The sequence below is a fragment of the Austrofundulus limnaeus genome, unplaced genomic scaffold (genome assembly GCF_001266775.1).
Source record: "Austrofundulus limnaeus strain Quisiro unplaced genomic scaffold, Austrofundulus_limnaeus-1.0 Scaffold229, whole genome shotgun sequence".
NCBI classification, from domain to species: Eukaryota; Metazoa; Chordata; class Actinopteri; order Cyprinodontiformes; family Rivulidae; genus Austrofundulus; species Austrofundulus limnaeus.
Genome location: NW_013952631.1, coordinates 499833 through 513572, shown reverse-complemented (window position 1 = coordinate 513572; position 13740 = coordinate 499833). Strand labels below are relative to the sequence as shown.

The window sequence follows — 13740 nt, the reverse complement described above, 5'->3', positions numbered from 1 at the left end:
TTCTATAAGTTTTCATTGAAGAAGCTTTCAACTTTAGGCGATGTATTACAGAGGCATTCAACCATGGAGTTTTATTTTTCCGGACCGGAACTTTACAAGTTGAAATATACTGTATTTTTCCTGTATTGTCTCCAACTTCTCATAAAAATTTGACAAAATGCGATTTGGATTTGACAGAGAAATACCCTCATTCCAGTTAGTATTCTCAATCTCAGCATGAAACATGGGTAACTTTGATTTTGGAATCCTTTTAATGAAATTATGCACATGACCTGTAGGTTTCTTAAGGTTTTTTCTAATGACATAAATAAGTGAATGATCCGAGACTGAAGTATTTATAACTTCTGGCCCTTTAAAAAGAGTGAGGCACATAAAAAACTAATTCTTACATAGTTTACCAGAGTTGGATGTAAATTAGGGCTGCATGATATCAGGAAACCTGCGATGTGCAATAACAGTGCTTACTATTGTGATGATGATATAACTGCGATAAATGAACAAATACTTAAGTGTTTCAGCTTAAGTATATCAAATAAGAGACAAACTGTTTTTAATCAAAATTTTTGTCTCTAATATTTTCATCACTTATCTTGCTCTCGGTCGTTGTGACTCTCACTAAACTTGCTCAGTTGTTTGATATCCACCTGCATCTACACAGGGGGTGGGCAAGGTCCATCCGACTGGCCAAGTACGTGATGGGCTCCATTTGATTGATCAAACATTTCAAGCTTCTGTGCGATTGATAAAACGCATAAATGCAAATATCTGAGCCAACCATTTATTGCAGTTTATGCCGTGTTTTGCGATATGCTTATTGCACAGGCTGTTATTGTGATGATGATAAATTTTCAATATGGTGTGCAGCTCTAATGTACGTATACTGCATACCTTCAAAATGAAGCTGAAAGTCTGCAGTTTAAGCACATCTAGCTAGTTTCATTTCAAATCCAGTATGTGTACACACAAAAACATGAACTGTGTCGATTTCACAATATTCATGGACCTGACTGTAGCTTCCATCTTTGCTGTTTTTTGGCCATTAAAATGTCTCATTTAGATGTGATGACAACTTGCAACAGTCTTCTTGGTCTACTGCAGGTCAAAAGAGAAACTCTGTCATGGAATTTTTTCTTTGAGTTTACTTTGACAACATTTTCCCCTGTGAGTTCCGGCAGTAAAAAGATCAGAGAGCTGCTGCACCAAAATAACAAAACGTGCCAACAGAGGAAACATGTTTTCTATATGGTGTCAATGTTAGGACTAATCAGAATAACTGATATCGTACATTGTATCTAAACTAATTTGATTTGAGAGCAAAAATCTAGTGGATTTTGGCTGATGTTGCTTGGATTTCACAAAGAATCCACAAATAGCTAGTATCTGCACAAGAGTACTCAGTATGTCTCAGTTACAAGTATCTGTGTGTAATTAATGTTTGATTGATGCTGGCTCTTGTTTGTTGTGGTGTGCAGCGACATGTTATTCATCTGTCACCTTCAGCATGTCAGCAGCCTCGTTGCGTCTCTGAGCCATGTCCTCGGACTCGGTCAGCAGGTCATTCAGCAGGGCTGTCTTGTATAACTGACCCACCAACTCACTCTGCAGGAGGTCCTTCACGTGATTCACCAGGAAGTGCATCACTGCTTTTGGTACACTGAGGCCAAACAACACAACAATGTGTAGAGGAAGAAACAACAAAGTCAAAACAAATCAAATCTGTGTTTTATTATCCATGGAAAAGACAAAATGAATAAATGAATAAACACAGAACGCTGGGTAATTATACCTGTCTTGGATGTTTTTCCGAACAATAAGAAAATATGATTTGATGAGTCTCTCAATGACCTCGCAGTCTCTCTGCTCCCGAGCCGATAACTTCCTGGAGACTGGAACAGGCTGGGAAGAAAAAGGAAATCAAAAGCAGCTCCCTTAAGGTGGTGAGATAAGAACAAAAAGGTTTAGACAATTACAAGAGTGAAAAAGTTACAGCTATTTAGGTTTTCCACTTATGAATGCAAAACTGCAACACCAGAAGCTTCACCAAAACAAAACCATTAAGTTATTGTTTTCCACAGTAGAACAACTTTGTTTGCTGGTAGTGTTAAAAGAAACACAGAAGGAAAAAAATTAATGATTTTTATGAAAAGAAAAAAAGGTAAATCCTTGGCTTGTTTATTACAACAAACAAAAGCAACCTAAACCACAGATTATTCCACTTTTTGTGAGACTTCCCCCTGGTGGCAGCAACATGATACAACATACACGTAGTCTTCAAAAGCATCACAGAACAGGTGCAGAAAGGTTTTTAAATGCAGCACATAACCCAGGTAAGGTCATAAAAACACTTACAATCAGGCATAAACAGGTTTGACTGTGTTATTTGATAAGTCAAAAGGTTACTCATAACTGCATTAATGATAATTTAATTATTTTATTCTGTGAATGTACCATATTTATTCGTGTATAGTAAGTACAATTTAATCCATAAAATCATCCATAAAGTTGGGGGTAGTATTATACTCGGATAAATATTTTTACTTATGTATTTTAACTGAAATATCGGCAAAATTACTGAGCCCGGAAATGAGACCGCGTCGTAAAAAGCAGTTGAAACGAGCTCACCTCTGACACTCCTCTGTGCTGCAGAGCGAACAGATCCAAGCAGGCAACATGATGTGAAAAAAAAAGGGGGAAAAGGCAGTCCTGCAGCTCAGTAATGATAATGAACTAATGACATTAGCGTGTGACCGAGTTGCTGCTGGAACAACAGCAAACACACATGTCCGTCTTTAATGGCTGCCGTCTACCGGTGCTCTAAAAAAGTTTGTATCCCTGAACAAAGTTTCCCCACCAGAGAGGGTGCTCGTGAGTAGGAATTTATCTGCTTGTATCTGCTTGATGATGGCCCAAATCTCATGTGAAGTCTCTGACTTTTGTGTTGGCGCGTCCTGGTGGACTATGTGTAAAATGCCAGAAATCATATGACGCTGCTACATATCTCAAAATCATAGTTTGCTGATTTATATTTGTTGTCAAAATACCTTTTACGACATATGTTGTTAAAATAAAATGAACAGTCCAATGATCATTTTACTGATATATATATAAAGAGTGCAAAGGCTGAAAAATTTTGAAGTCTGTATGAAATTGGAGGTAGTTTGAGGATTCAATTTTTTATGCTTTTTAAGCTCAAAAAAAAGGGGGGGGGGTCGTATTATACATGAGATCGTATTATACACGAATAAATACGGTATATATTTTTTGCATTTGTCAATAACTTGATAAAAACTAAATTAAAAAAAATCTGTCCAGGGTGTACCTCGCCTGTAGTAACTCTCACCAGATCTGTTCATTCCTAATGCTGTGTTCACACCAAACGTGATTTCAGCGTCAAAATCGCATCCAACGCTGAAGTTGGTCGCTCGTGCACTTTGAGGTCAGACGCAGGTCAGCTCTTGAAGCGCTCGCACGGCAAGATTCACCAGATAATTCAGAGACATTCTGAGTTTCATCACCCAGGAGCTGCGGGAGAGGCTCACAGCTCGCTTTCAGGACTATTTTTGTCCCGAGTCCAGTCTGATGAGTCACTGCCACGCATTGATGCAGATATCTCCTGTCAGGACACCGACTGCAGGCATTCGATTTCAGCTAAAGAGCTCCTCTCCGTCTGTTTCAGGTTAGTGGACATCATTCAGTAAACTGTCCCGTCAGGAAATCTGTCACTACGTCACACAGTGGAGTCTCTCTGATTGGTTGACGCGGCGCGTCGAGCTGCAAAAGTTCAGATTTTCTAACTTCAGCGATTTGTGCCTCAGCGCATCAAGCACGTCGAACGCTCAGATCGTTCAAATCGCGCTGCTGTAATCGCGCTTGAGGCGCCGCAGCACTTCCCGACGCTGCTTGAAGCGCGTCCACCGTAGACATTGCATGTAAACCTGATGCTCCTGATGCTGAAATCRCATTTGGTGTGAATGCACCATAAATCTTTCAAGTGGAACGTTTTGTGCAAATGAACATTTAGCAATTAAAACATTTTTCATCTGCATGAATGTTTAATTGATGTTTTTGTTTTTTTTTCCACTGCTAGTCTGTAGCTCAATATATGAGCTAGTTTCCATTAAGCTTATTTAGTCAATGGCTTCATTTATTTCAACATTCTTTTTCTATATAAATTATACCTTACATTTTCCTTTTTTAAACCGTGTACATTAGTTTTTTATTTCTTGTTTACATTGTATGTTCTGCTCAATGCCACATCAACTTCCTTATATGTAAAAATACTTGGTCAGTAAATCGTACTCTGATTCTGAAAAATGATTTCATGTATCTTACTGTTGCAGTGTACCTACCACATCCAGCAGGTTCACAGCATGGCCTCTCTGGGAGCTTGCAGGAGGTGGGGGCTGCGGGACGACTCTGTCACTTGATGAACTCTCCTCCCCCTTTCTGATCATGCCCCTCCAGTTGCCCATTCCACCATCTACCTGTTCACCAGCGGGAGCACTCTGAGAGCCACTGGCTGAGGCCTGCAGAGGGAAAAGATAAACATCTATTAGGAAAATATTTATAAAAAGGAAAAACAGATAATCTTATATAATTTACAGGTAGCAAACACATTTAATTAGTAGCATGCCAAAACTGTTCTTTGACTTCCTAATAGGAGTTTATTTTCTTATACAAGAAAGAGAAAAACCAACAGGCAGTGTGTGCAAATATCAAAATCTTGGTTTAAAATGGGCAAACAACAACATGGTGCATTTCAAAATCTATTAGAATTTTCATTAATAAAAAAGGAAAGGTGTTCTTTGTCATTTTGTAAAAGTTATTTCACACATACCCATTAAAAAACATTTCTGAGTTTTAAATAAAATTTAAAAAGCTTAGGTTTAAGAGTAATAAACTGCATTTTTTTTTCAAATAACAACAATAAGCATGCACCAAAAGTGTTAGAGTGAAATTAGAGACCAAGTCATGGGTTTAATCTGTTTGGGTTAAAAACACAATAAAAAGACCCAGATCAGATACAGACTTATCAGGCTGCAGGTGAGAGAGACAAACCTTAGTGTCCTCACCCTCCTGGGCAGGAGGCTCAACAGGGGGCAGAGACTGACCACTGGGGGGTTTAAAGGACTACAAGCAGACATAAGGAAGAAAATAGAGAGAAAACAGACTGGCGCTACAAAGCAGAGGTGTACACTCTAAAATCTGGAACACATAAGAGCACTACAATGGAGCAGGCAAACCATTTGAAGAAAGTGTTTTGTAGTTTAAGAGCGACAGTAAACTTGCTGAAGTGTGTAAAACAGAAGCAGAACCTCAGTGACGGTCACAGAGGTGAACTCTACCTTGTCTCTGGGAACCGAAGGAGGCAAGTCTCTCAGTCTGTTGCGTCTCTGGTCCTACATAAACAAAGGTTTAACAAATGTGCAACATAAACTAAAGAAAGAGCAAAAAAAAATGCTTTGTGTTATAGAAATGACTTTCATTTATTGCTTCATTTTTATTCTGACACTAATATTTGGAGCAATATTTCATTACCAATAAAAACTATTAGTTGTTGAGCAGCAAAAAGCAAATGTTCCATATAAAGAAAATATAACCTCTTACTTCTAGATTATTATTCATGAGGCCAATGGCATCAGCAAAGTCAGGGTGTTTAGTGTTGATATAAGCCAGCTCTATGGCAACCAGGTTATGAACCTGTTAAAGAAACAAAGAAAAAAGCGTGGTCAGAACTTCACTTTCCTTAAAAAGGTCCTGTATGATTCAATGGATGCAGGTCCTGACCATGTCGTTAGTGACTGGGAGTCTCCTTCTGAGCAGAGAGGTAACCACTTCGACTATGGCATCATGGAGCTTTGGAAACCGCAACAGCTCCTGCAGGACAAAATAAATCTCATCATTAGCACAACAATTTTGTCTATTTTTCAACATAACCGTGTTTTATTTATTAAAAAATGTGTATTTTATTAAAAGGGTTCTTACACTTTTCCTACAATAAAATTTAAACACTTTTCCAAGGTAAATTGTTAAACTTTTCCAGCATCAAACTTCGGAGCAGTCTATCTCTGTGCATCTTTCTCCACTGAGTTTTGTAACCACTGCACAGTGTTCCATATGTGAAGAGGAACAATCTAAATTACTGTGCAACTGCATCAAATTCTGCAAGTTGGTGTTAATATGAAAAGAACATACAAGCAGAAAGAGCCCAAACATATTAGAGGAACAGCACTAGGGTTGGGCATAATCGTATCGTGTGCAATTAATCGTCAGAAAAACTTTAATCGATTATTTTTTGGCACTTGACGATTAATACGATTAATGCCAGCAGGCAGACTGACTGACGATTTCTACAGTCGATCCACTCGGTGCTCCTCTCTAAAAATAAAAAGTTCTGTAATTTATTTATCTATCGACACTATTTAAAATTTGATGTATAGCCTGAAGTCTGTAATTCGGACACAATTTGGAACAGATTTTTATGAAGAGCAAATATTTTTCACTAAATTGATCATGTGACTAGGACATAAGGGTGACCAGGGACTCCAGGGAATTAATCATTAAATTAATCGTTATTGGTTAAATAACACAATTAATCGTGATTAATTTTTTTGCCAATATTGCCCAACCCTAAACAGCACATGACGAAACACTGCAAAACCACAGCTACTTTTTATGTAACTACCGTAAATCCTTAGCTAACCACCTTTACTAATGTTTTCAATAAAAATGTTTTGTTGTTGCACATTTTAAAGTACTGTAGATCACATAAAATCCACATCCTTCAAACAATCAATCTGCAATTTACCTGCAAAGTTGAAAGCTAGCTTATCTTTTGCAAGGCTAGAGCTCGGACTCTCCCATTGCAAAATGCTGCAGGTCCTGCTTGTATGTTTTGCAGGAAGCTACTTGAGGATTTGGTCCTCGTTTCAACCATGTTTTGTATCTAGTGTTTTCGAGCCAGCTGTCATTATAATGGTAACTGTCTGGTACGCTGCTTTCTCCCATTCACCAGAGGCGTGATTCACTAGCAAGACACAGTGACGTGCTCAAGAGGACTTTTCATGAGGGGTCTGCTCATACGCTGGTACTATGAAAAGAAGCAAACTCACTCTAATGGTGCGTTCGCACCGAACGCGATTTCAGCTTCAAAATCGCAGTCAACGTTGAAGTTTGAAGCTTGTGCACTTTGAGGTCAGATGCAGGTCAGCTGTTGAAGCGCTGCACGGCAGAGCCGCCCCCGCCCCTCCCTCCTCTGTCGGGCTCTGTTTAATGTCGGACGAGGAAGTGGCTTTGCTTTATTTACAGAGAGCCAGAGCATGTCACGTTCATCAGATAATTAATTCATAATTAATTCACCAGATAATTCAGAGTAGAGGCTCACAGCTCGCTTTCAGGACTATTTTTCCAGTCTGACGAGTCGCTGCCACGCATTGCTGCGGATCAGGACACGACTGCAGGCACTCATTTCAGCTAAAAGCTCCTCTCTGTCTGTTTCAGGTTAGTGGACATCATTCAGTAAACTGTCCCGTTGGGAAATATGTCGCTACGTCACACAGTGGAGTCTCTCTGATTGGTTGATGCTGCGCGTCGAGCTGCAAAAGTTCAGATTTTCTAACTTCAGCGATTTGGACGATTTGGACGATCAGAGCGTTCGACGCTCAGATCGAACAAATGCTCTAAATCGCGCTTGAGGCGCCGCAGAACTTCCCGACGTTGCTTGAAGCGCGTCCACCATAGACTTTGCATGTAAACCTGCTGCTCCTGACGCTGAAATCGCGTTCGGTGTGAACGCACCATAATCGGCAGCAAGGTTTTATGAGACCTCATTAAAGGTAAAATGATCACTTTCTATTTTGTGCCTTAAAATAAATATAACAAATTGAGGTTTTTAATCAAACTCACAAAACTGCGCAGTTAGAATATCGAGCACTTTCAAGGACTTTATACAGAATCAAGCATCTTCCAAAACCTGAAAACACTGTTAAAACTCAAACATTTTCAAGGGTTTCAAGCACCTGTCTGAACCTCGTAATGAGTGCTTGTCTCACCTGAGTGCTATAGTTGCTGCAGTGTTGGATGATCCTCTGCATTTCCTCATGAACCAGTTCGACGCAGCGCAGGCTGGGCTCCTCCAGACGTTTGATCTGCCGCTTCACCAGCAACTCAAAGGAAACCTCTGGCACAAACAAGGCAGGTCTCGGGCCCTGTCCGAAGAATTTCAACAATGAGCCTTTATAAAAAGGTACAAGTTAAGATAAAGATCATTTGTGAAACAGAAAGTGAAAGCCCACCGTGGCATTTCTGATTGCTGTCAGCACATCAATAGTCGTCAGACCACCCAGAGGATCGACGGACTCCAATGTACGACCGAAGGTCTCGTGAAATATATAACAAATTCTTGCTCCGCCGCATCTGAAATCAAAGCAGGAAGCAGTTTCATCTGACTGTGGTGCGTGAGAGCACAAGCAGTTCAGAGGATTGTGTAACTCACAGTTCAGCCGTTTCGATGTACTTAGCTGTGCCCTCTATAGTATTGCAGTACTCCGCTGCAAACTTGGTGATAAGCTGCAGCAGCGTGGCACTCTTGTCTTCAACAGGGTCCCCATAACTGTTCAGTAAAGACTGATACTGCGCAGCCAGAACGTTGATCCTGGTCTTCAACTCAGGCAGACAGTCTCTGATGTGATGCATCAATAATCTGACATCGAGATAGCATTTAGTCAGCACAGGAAGTACATTTCATTTAATAAATTACAAAACAAGCAAATCAACACATCTATTCTAACCTCATACCTGTTTAATGTTCGAGCCAGATATTTAGTTCCATTTCTGTTTGCGAGAGAGGGGTACTTCTTTTGTAGAAATGCGTATTCGTCATGAATAGAATCAGCCACTGATTTCTTTTGATTAATGTCCAACTGACTCCTGGGAAAATGGCACAAAACTCTCATTAAGTTAAAGTGGTCTTAAAAGTTTTACTGTGTTTTGTAGCATCGATCTCTGCCCACGATGCAGCTTTAAGAGCAGTACACAAATACCTGTTAACTACTCCAACAATACCCAGCTTGACAGGAATGACTCGGCCCATCAACACATCCATGGCGTCTGTACCAGCGTCCATCAAATCCAGCTTGGTCACCACTGCCAGTGTCCTCCTGCCTAAACAGAAAAAATACACTTATCTAGTAACAAACACTGAGGAATGGAATACAAAAAGGATGATAAAGAATAGGAAAATAAAGGCTAGGCGTAGCAAAAGAAACAAAAACACATGGCATTTACCATCAGGGTCAACTTCACGAGCCACTTTCAGAGCCTCTGAGGTTGCCATGTCTGTGTTGGCAGCAGTCACAGCCAGGATTATGGAGTTAGGGTTGGAGATAAATTTTAGAATCAGCTCTCTGATCTGGATCTCTATGTCTTTGGGCTGGTCTCCCACAGGCACCTGTTAAAAAAAACAGACTTATGGTAATTCTATTAACATTAAATAATAATAAAAAACAGCTCCAGTCTTGTCATGAGTAAAAAATTTATTCTAACACAGATGCACCAAAAAGTCAAAACCATTTGGTAAATTGACTTTTTAAACATTCTTGAAGACATTTTTTGCAATGAGAAAGTTCAGGGTTTTTCAAGACTTGCAAAATAAACGTAGCATAAATGTTACAAAATGTGAATCTGGACATGAAGCTAAACAAACACCCACCATACCTTTGTAATGCCAGGAAGATCCACTAACGTGAGGTTCACAACATGAGGGGAAAAGATTTTCAGGTGAATGGGCTCATCACAAATACCCTAAAAACAGAAAGCTGCTGATAATTAACCACATCAAATGTCTTTATTTGGTTATTTGTTTGTTCCTGTTTGAACTGAAGCAGCACCTTGTTGTTCCCAGTAATTCTCTCCGTCTCCGCTTCAATCTCGTGTCTGATCTCCTCAAAGTCTGTGTAGATCTGAAAGCAAATTGTTTCATCATATAAACTCAGGGTGATAAAAATGAAAGCATCTTTGACTTTCAGAAAGCAATGGGATTTTTCAAAATATATTAAATAAGAAAGTTAAAAATAAATCTTTATCAGTCATGAGATCACCAGAACATAAGGGCTTGTTTGTTCAAACTCCAAGAATTACTGCACACTGAGCTCAACATGGCAGACATTCACTCTGCAGCCATTCAGATATTTTTAGCAGCTGGGGGGTGGGTGAGGGGGTTGTCATTTGATGATATTACAGGTTATAAATCTTACTGCTGTAGATCAAAACTAACCTCATATAGATGATCAACAAATGTCCATATATCTCCAAATCACTGTGTATTTACCAACATGTATGCACACAGAACAGAAAAACTACAACAAACACATGGTTTCTGGTAAACCAAAGACTAATGAGAACATTTGTAAACTCCACCTTGTTTTTGGTGTGAAGGAATTTGCCCCATTCTTCTCCATCGATGCCTGTAGAAACACAAACACGAGGACAGCTTTGAAACGTATTCATGACTAACATTCCTTGTAAATGGCCCAATGTGAGGTTTTTATCTGTTTTCCCCCCTAATGGCAAACATGGGATGGGAAATCTTCCACTGCAAAATGTCCACAGCTGCAGTAGAGTTTACATCTCTGTTGTTCATAACACAATCAGAGTGAAAGCAAAGGATTTCAAAAAGCAAAGAAAAACAAAGTCATTCAGGAAGGTGACACAGATTTAACGATTAATTCTTTTTAGCCACAAAAATCAACAATAAAGCATGACTTTAAAAAGAGTGGAGTCTGTTAGTCATTTAGAGGAAGTCTGTTTTTGACCAAGCTGGATTTGTTAAACTATTAACTTTAAGTGTTTCAAATGTAATTCTGATAACAATTCTCTCCTTTACTATTGTCAACTGACAGAGACCAGTCTGAACTGAGGAAATGAAGCCACATGATTGGGCAGCTTTAAAAACCTACAGAAATAGGCAGGACGGGGCAGAAAGGGGTCAACAAAACGCTGCAGGTAAGGTGGTGTGGTCTGTGGGGATGTGTGATATAAAAGACAACGAGAAAAGAAGAAGGAAAAGAAGACCTTTGTAAAGACGCCCATTTTTCTTGGGTCCTGTGGTTAAAAGAGAGACAACAGGGGAGGAAAATAGGGTTAGCCTGGCTATCTGCAGCCACTGCATTGAAGTGCAGCAATGCAGAGTCACTCTGCAGCCATCCTCAGAAGACAGCAGAAGATACACGCAGTAATACTGGCAGATCTGAGATGCTGTTTAAACCACCAGATAACAACAATACCAACCAGACAGTTAGAAAAAATAACAGTAAAAATTTGGTTGAAGAGCTAAATTTATATAACTTAAGTAAAAAGCAGCAATATAAGCTTAAAAAATAAGTGATAAGTATGCTACCATTCTCTTCCGTGGTTTTCCTGCGGTCATCTGAGTCTATGTGCACCAGCTGCAGGATGAGGGGCCGGCGTGTGACGATGCCAGTACCACGTGGAAGGATGTCCCTGCCGACCAGGCTCTCTAAAACAGAACTCTTCCCGCTGCTCTGTAGAGAAAAGAGCATCAATGTCATAAACAAAAGCACAGGTGGTGGTTGAAGCACACATGAATCTTTTGTTGATGGGACAAACCAGTCTGATCAACATGCAACAGAAGCACAGAGGAGATAAAGGCATTGAGTTACGTGACATTTGTAACATTGTTTCTACCAAGACACTACAGCTGCATTTGCAAAAAGGTATAAAAGTCTTTTTTTAGTTTCTGTCATAGCTAGACTCTCACACGACTCATTGTTATGAGGTTGTACTTTGAGATGGATTAGGTATTATCAAAGTTAAGTTGAATATAGTGTACTGGGCAAATACTACTAAAGCAGGAAATTTGTAATCATACAGTATTTTAGTCTGTTTAAGAACTACTGAATATCTGAAAGATTTGTTTGAGACTATAGCAGTCAAGATAGTTTTATTTTGAACAATGATAATGATAATGAATACTGAATTTACAGGACATTGATATGGGCGAGAGCGACAAATTAGTTGTTTAAAATATCTTCCCACCAGCCTTGTCTCCCTCTAACAACCTCGGACACTGGCCAGAATGTCGGAGACAGACGGTCACATCCTATTAGCTGAGCAGAGAAGGTAAACCTTTCAGACAAAACCTGTCACTTTAAACCAATTAGGCTCCAGTGTGTACGGTAGTGACGTGACTTTCTTATCAACAATAGTTTGTGGTGCAGTTTACTTGTACAGAATCACAGGATTTTGAGATACTTTTCATTTTTCTGACAGTAGAGTTAAAAGTTACAGATAGTAGTTCTTAAACTTTCCCAGCTTCTAAATCACAAAACAATAACGGCAGAAACTTGTATCTCCATCTCCTACTGATTAAAGCAAATAAACACAAACAAGCCAAGGGTGTATTGTTAACACTAAAGGAGTCTCAGCAACCACTGAGCTACTTTTATTCATTGATGGCAGATCTATGCTGTTTGCAATCATTTTAACTTTTAGAGACCCTCCCAAAGACTCGCAACTTGGTGTTTCACCCACAGAGTTGTCTCAACCTTTAACATTTAACTACAGTAATAGCATTTACTAAAATAAATTGAGACAAAAACAGTAACTTCAACAGAGTCACTGATTAGGCTCCCTATATACACTATGATTAACCAGTTGTTCAGAGGACGAACTACGTTGAAAGTATTTATAAAAACATTTATATGCAAAACACGACCCTATAATAAATGTTTGTGTATAAGCTTTAAATTCGGAAGCTTCTCAGCAGCTAATGCCAACTTTGATGCAGCGATAATTAGCCAAATAAAAAGAGAAATAAACATCAAAGGAGTCAGCGCAGACAGCTATAAGTATAGCTTCTACATGAAACTGAAAGGGAAAAATAATAAACACAAGAACGTAACAGCAACAACAGGTTCTAGCAGGCTAACAATTAGCTAGCCTCTGAGCAGAATGACGCTTCTCACCTGAGTTCCTACGACAGCTATCTGTGGAAGTTGAATGATATCCGCGCCGACTGTGTTAAATACATCTTGTAGTTTGTTTATTACAGGTATGAGGGCCTCCATTAGCTCCGTTATTAATCACGACGTGCCCAGCACTCAAATTTCGTGAAGGCGTACGGGTACAAAGTCATTCAACAGCTAAAGCTACTTTCGACTCTGGATTTGTCCCACACGCTTTGGCGACTGCGCAAGCAGTTTGAGCAGTGTTGCATTGTGGGAGTTGAAGTTCCGAAGGCGCCACTCAGCTTCTCTTTATTAGAGGCCTCAAATTCCGTCAAACTACAACTCCTGTGGTCCTGCTGCACCAATAAAAACGCAGATTTTTTTTTAATCGCAGCAACAGTAACTATGAACCAAAATACATAAATAAACCTGAGGACAAGTTTCATCATGGGAAAAAGTCATACTCCACACTACTTTTGGCTATTTTTCCACCTTTAACTTTTAGACTGCATTTAGCTCCCATTAGCTTGTATTCTACATTTATTTTTGCGTCAGCAGCAGTCATTTAACACTCAGAATACAGCACATTTTTGCAGAAAAGCCTTTTTTTTGTTCAAAGGGCAAACATGTTTGTTTCTACAACAAAAAACAGTTTAGATTCTATAATTTATTTGACAATTCAAAGTGCCTTTATTCATTTTTACAAATACAATAAACCACAGTTGACAAGCACCTGCTTTTCAAAATAGCTTTTATCAAGTCAACATCAATGAAC

General features: G+C 39.3%; 1 protein-coding gene across 4 annotated transcripts; it reads right to left on the bottom strand.

Annotated features, from left to right (window-relative positions):
• Positions 1-1494: 1494 nt before the first annotated feature.
• On the bottom strand, positions 1495-13210 carry dnm1l (dynamin 1-like; the record flags this gene model as incomplete). Of its 4 annotated transcripts, XM_014019745.1 has the most annotated exon segments (19): positions 1495-1654; positions 1787-1896; positions 4350-4526; positions 5059-5130; positions 5346-5399; positions 5608-5700; positions 5788-5877; positions 8052-8207; positions 8295-8415; positions 8495-8701; positions 8797-8928; positions 9042-9162; positions 9286-9448; positions 9715-9801; positions 9888-9959; positions 10417-10463; positions 11071-11100; positions 11396-11540; positions 12984-13210. In XM_014019745.1, coding segments are annotated over 19 exon segments (2139 nt in total), but the record flags the coding sequence as incomplete, so codon positions are not given.
• Positions 13211-13740: the final 530 nt, after the last annotated feature.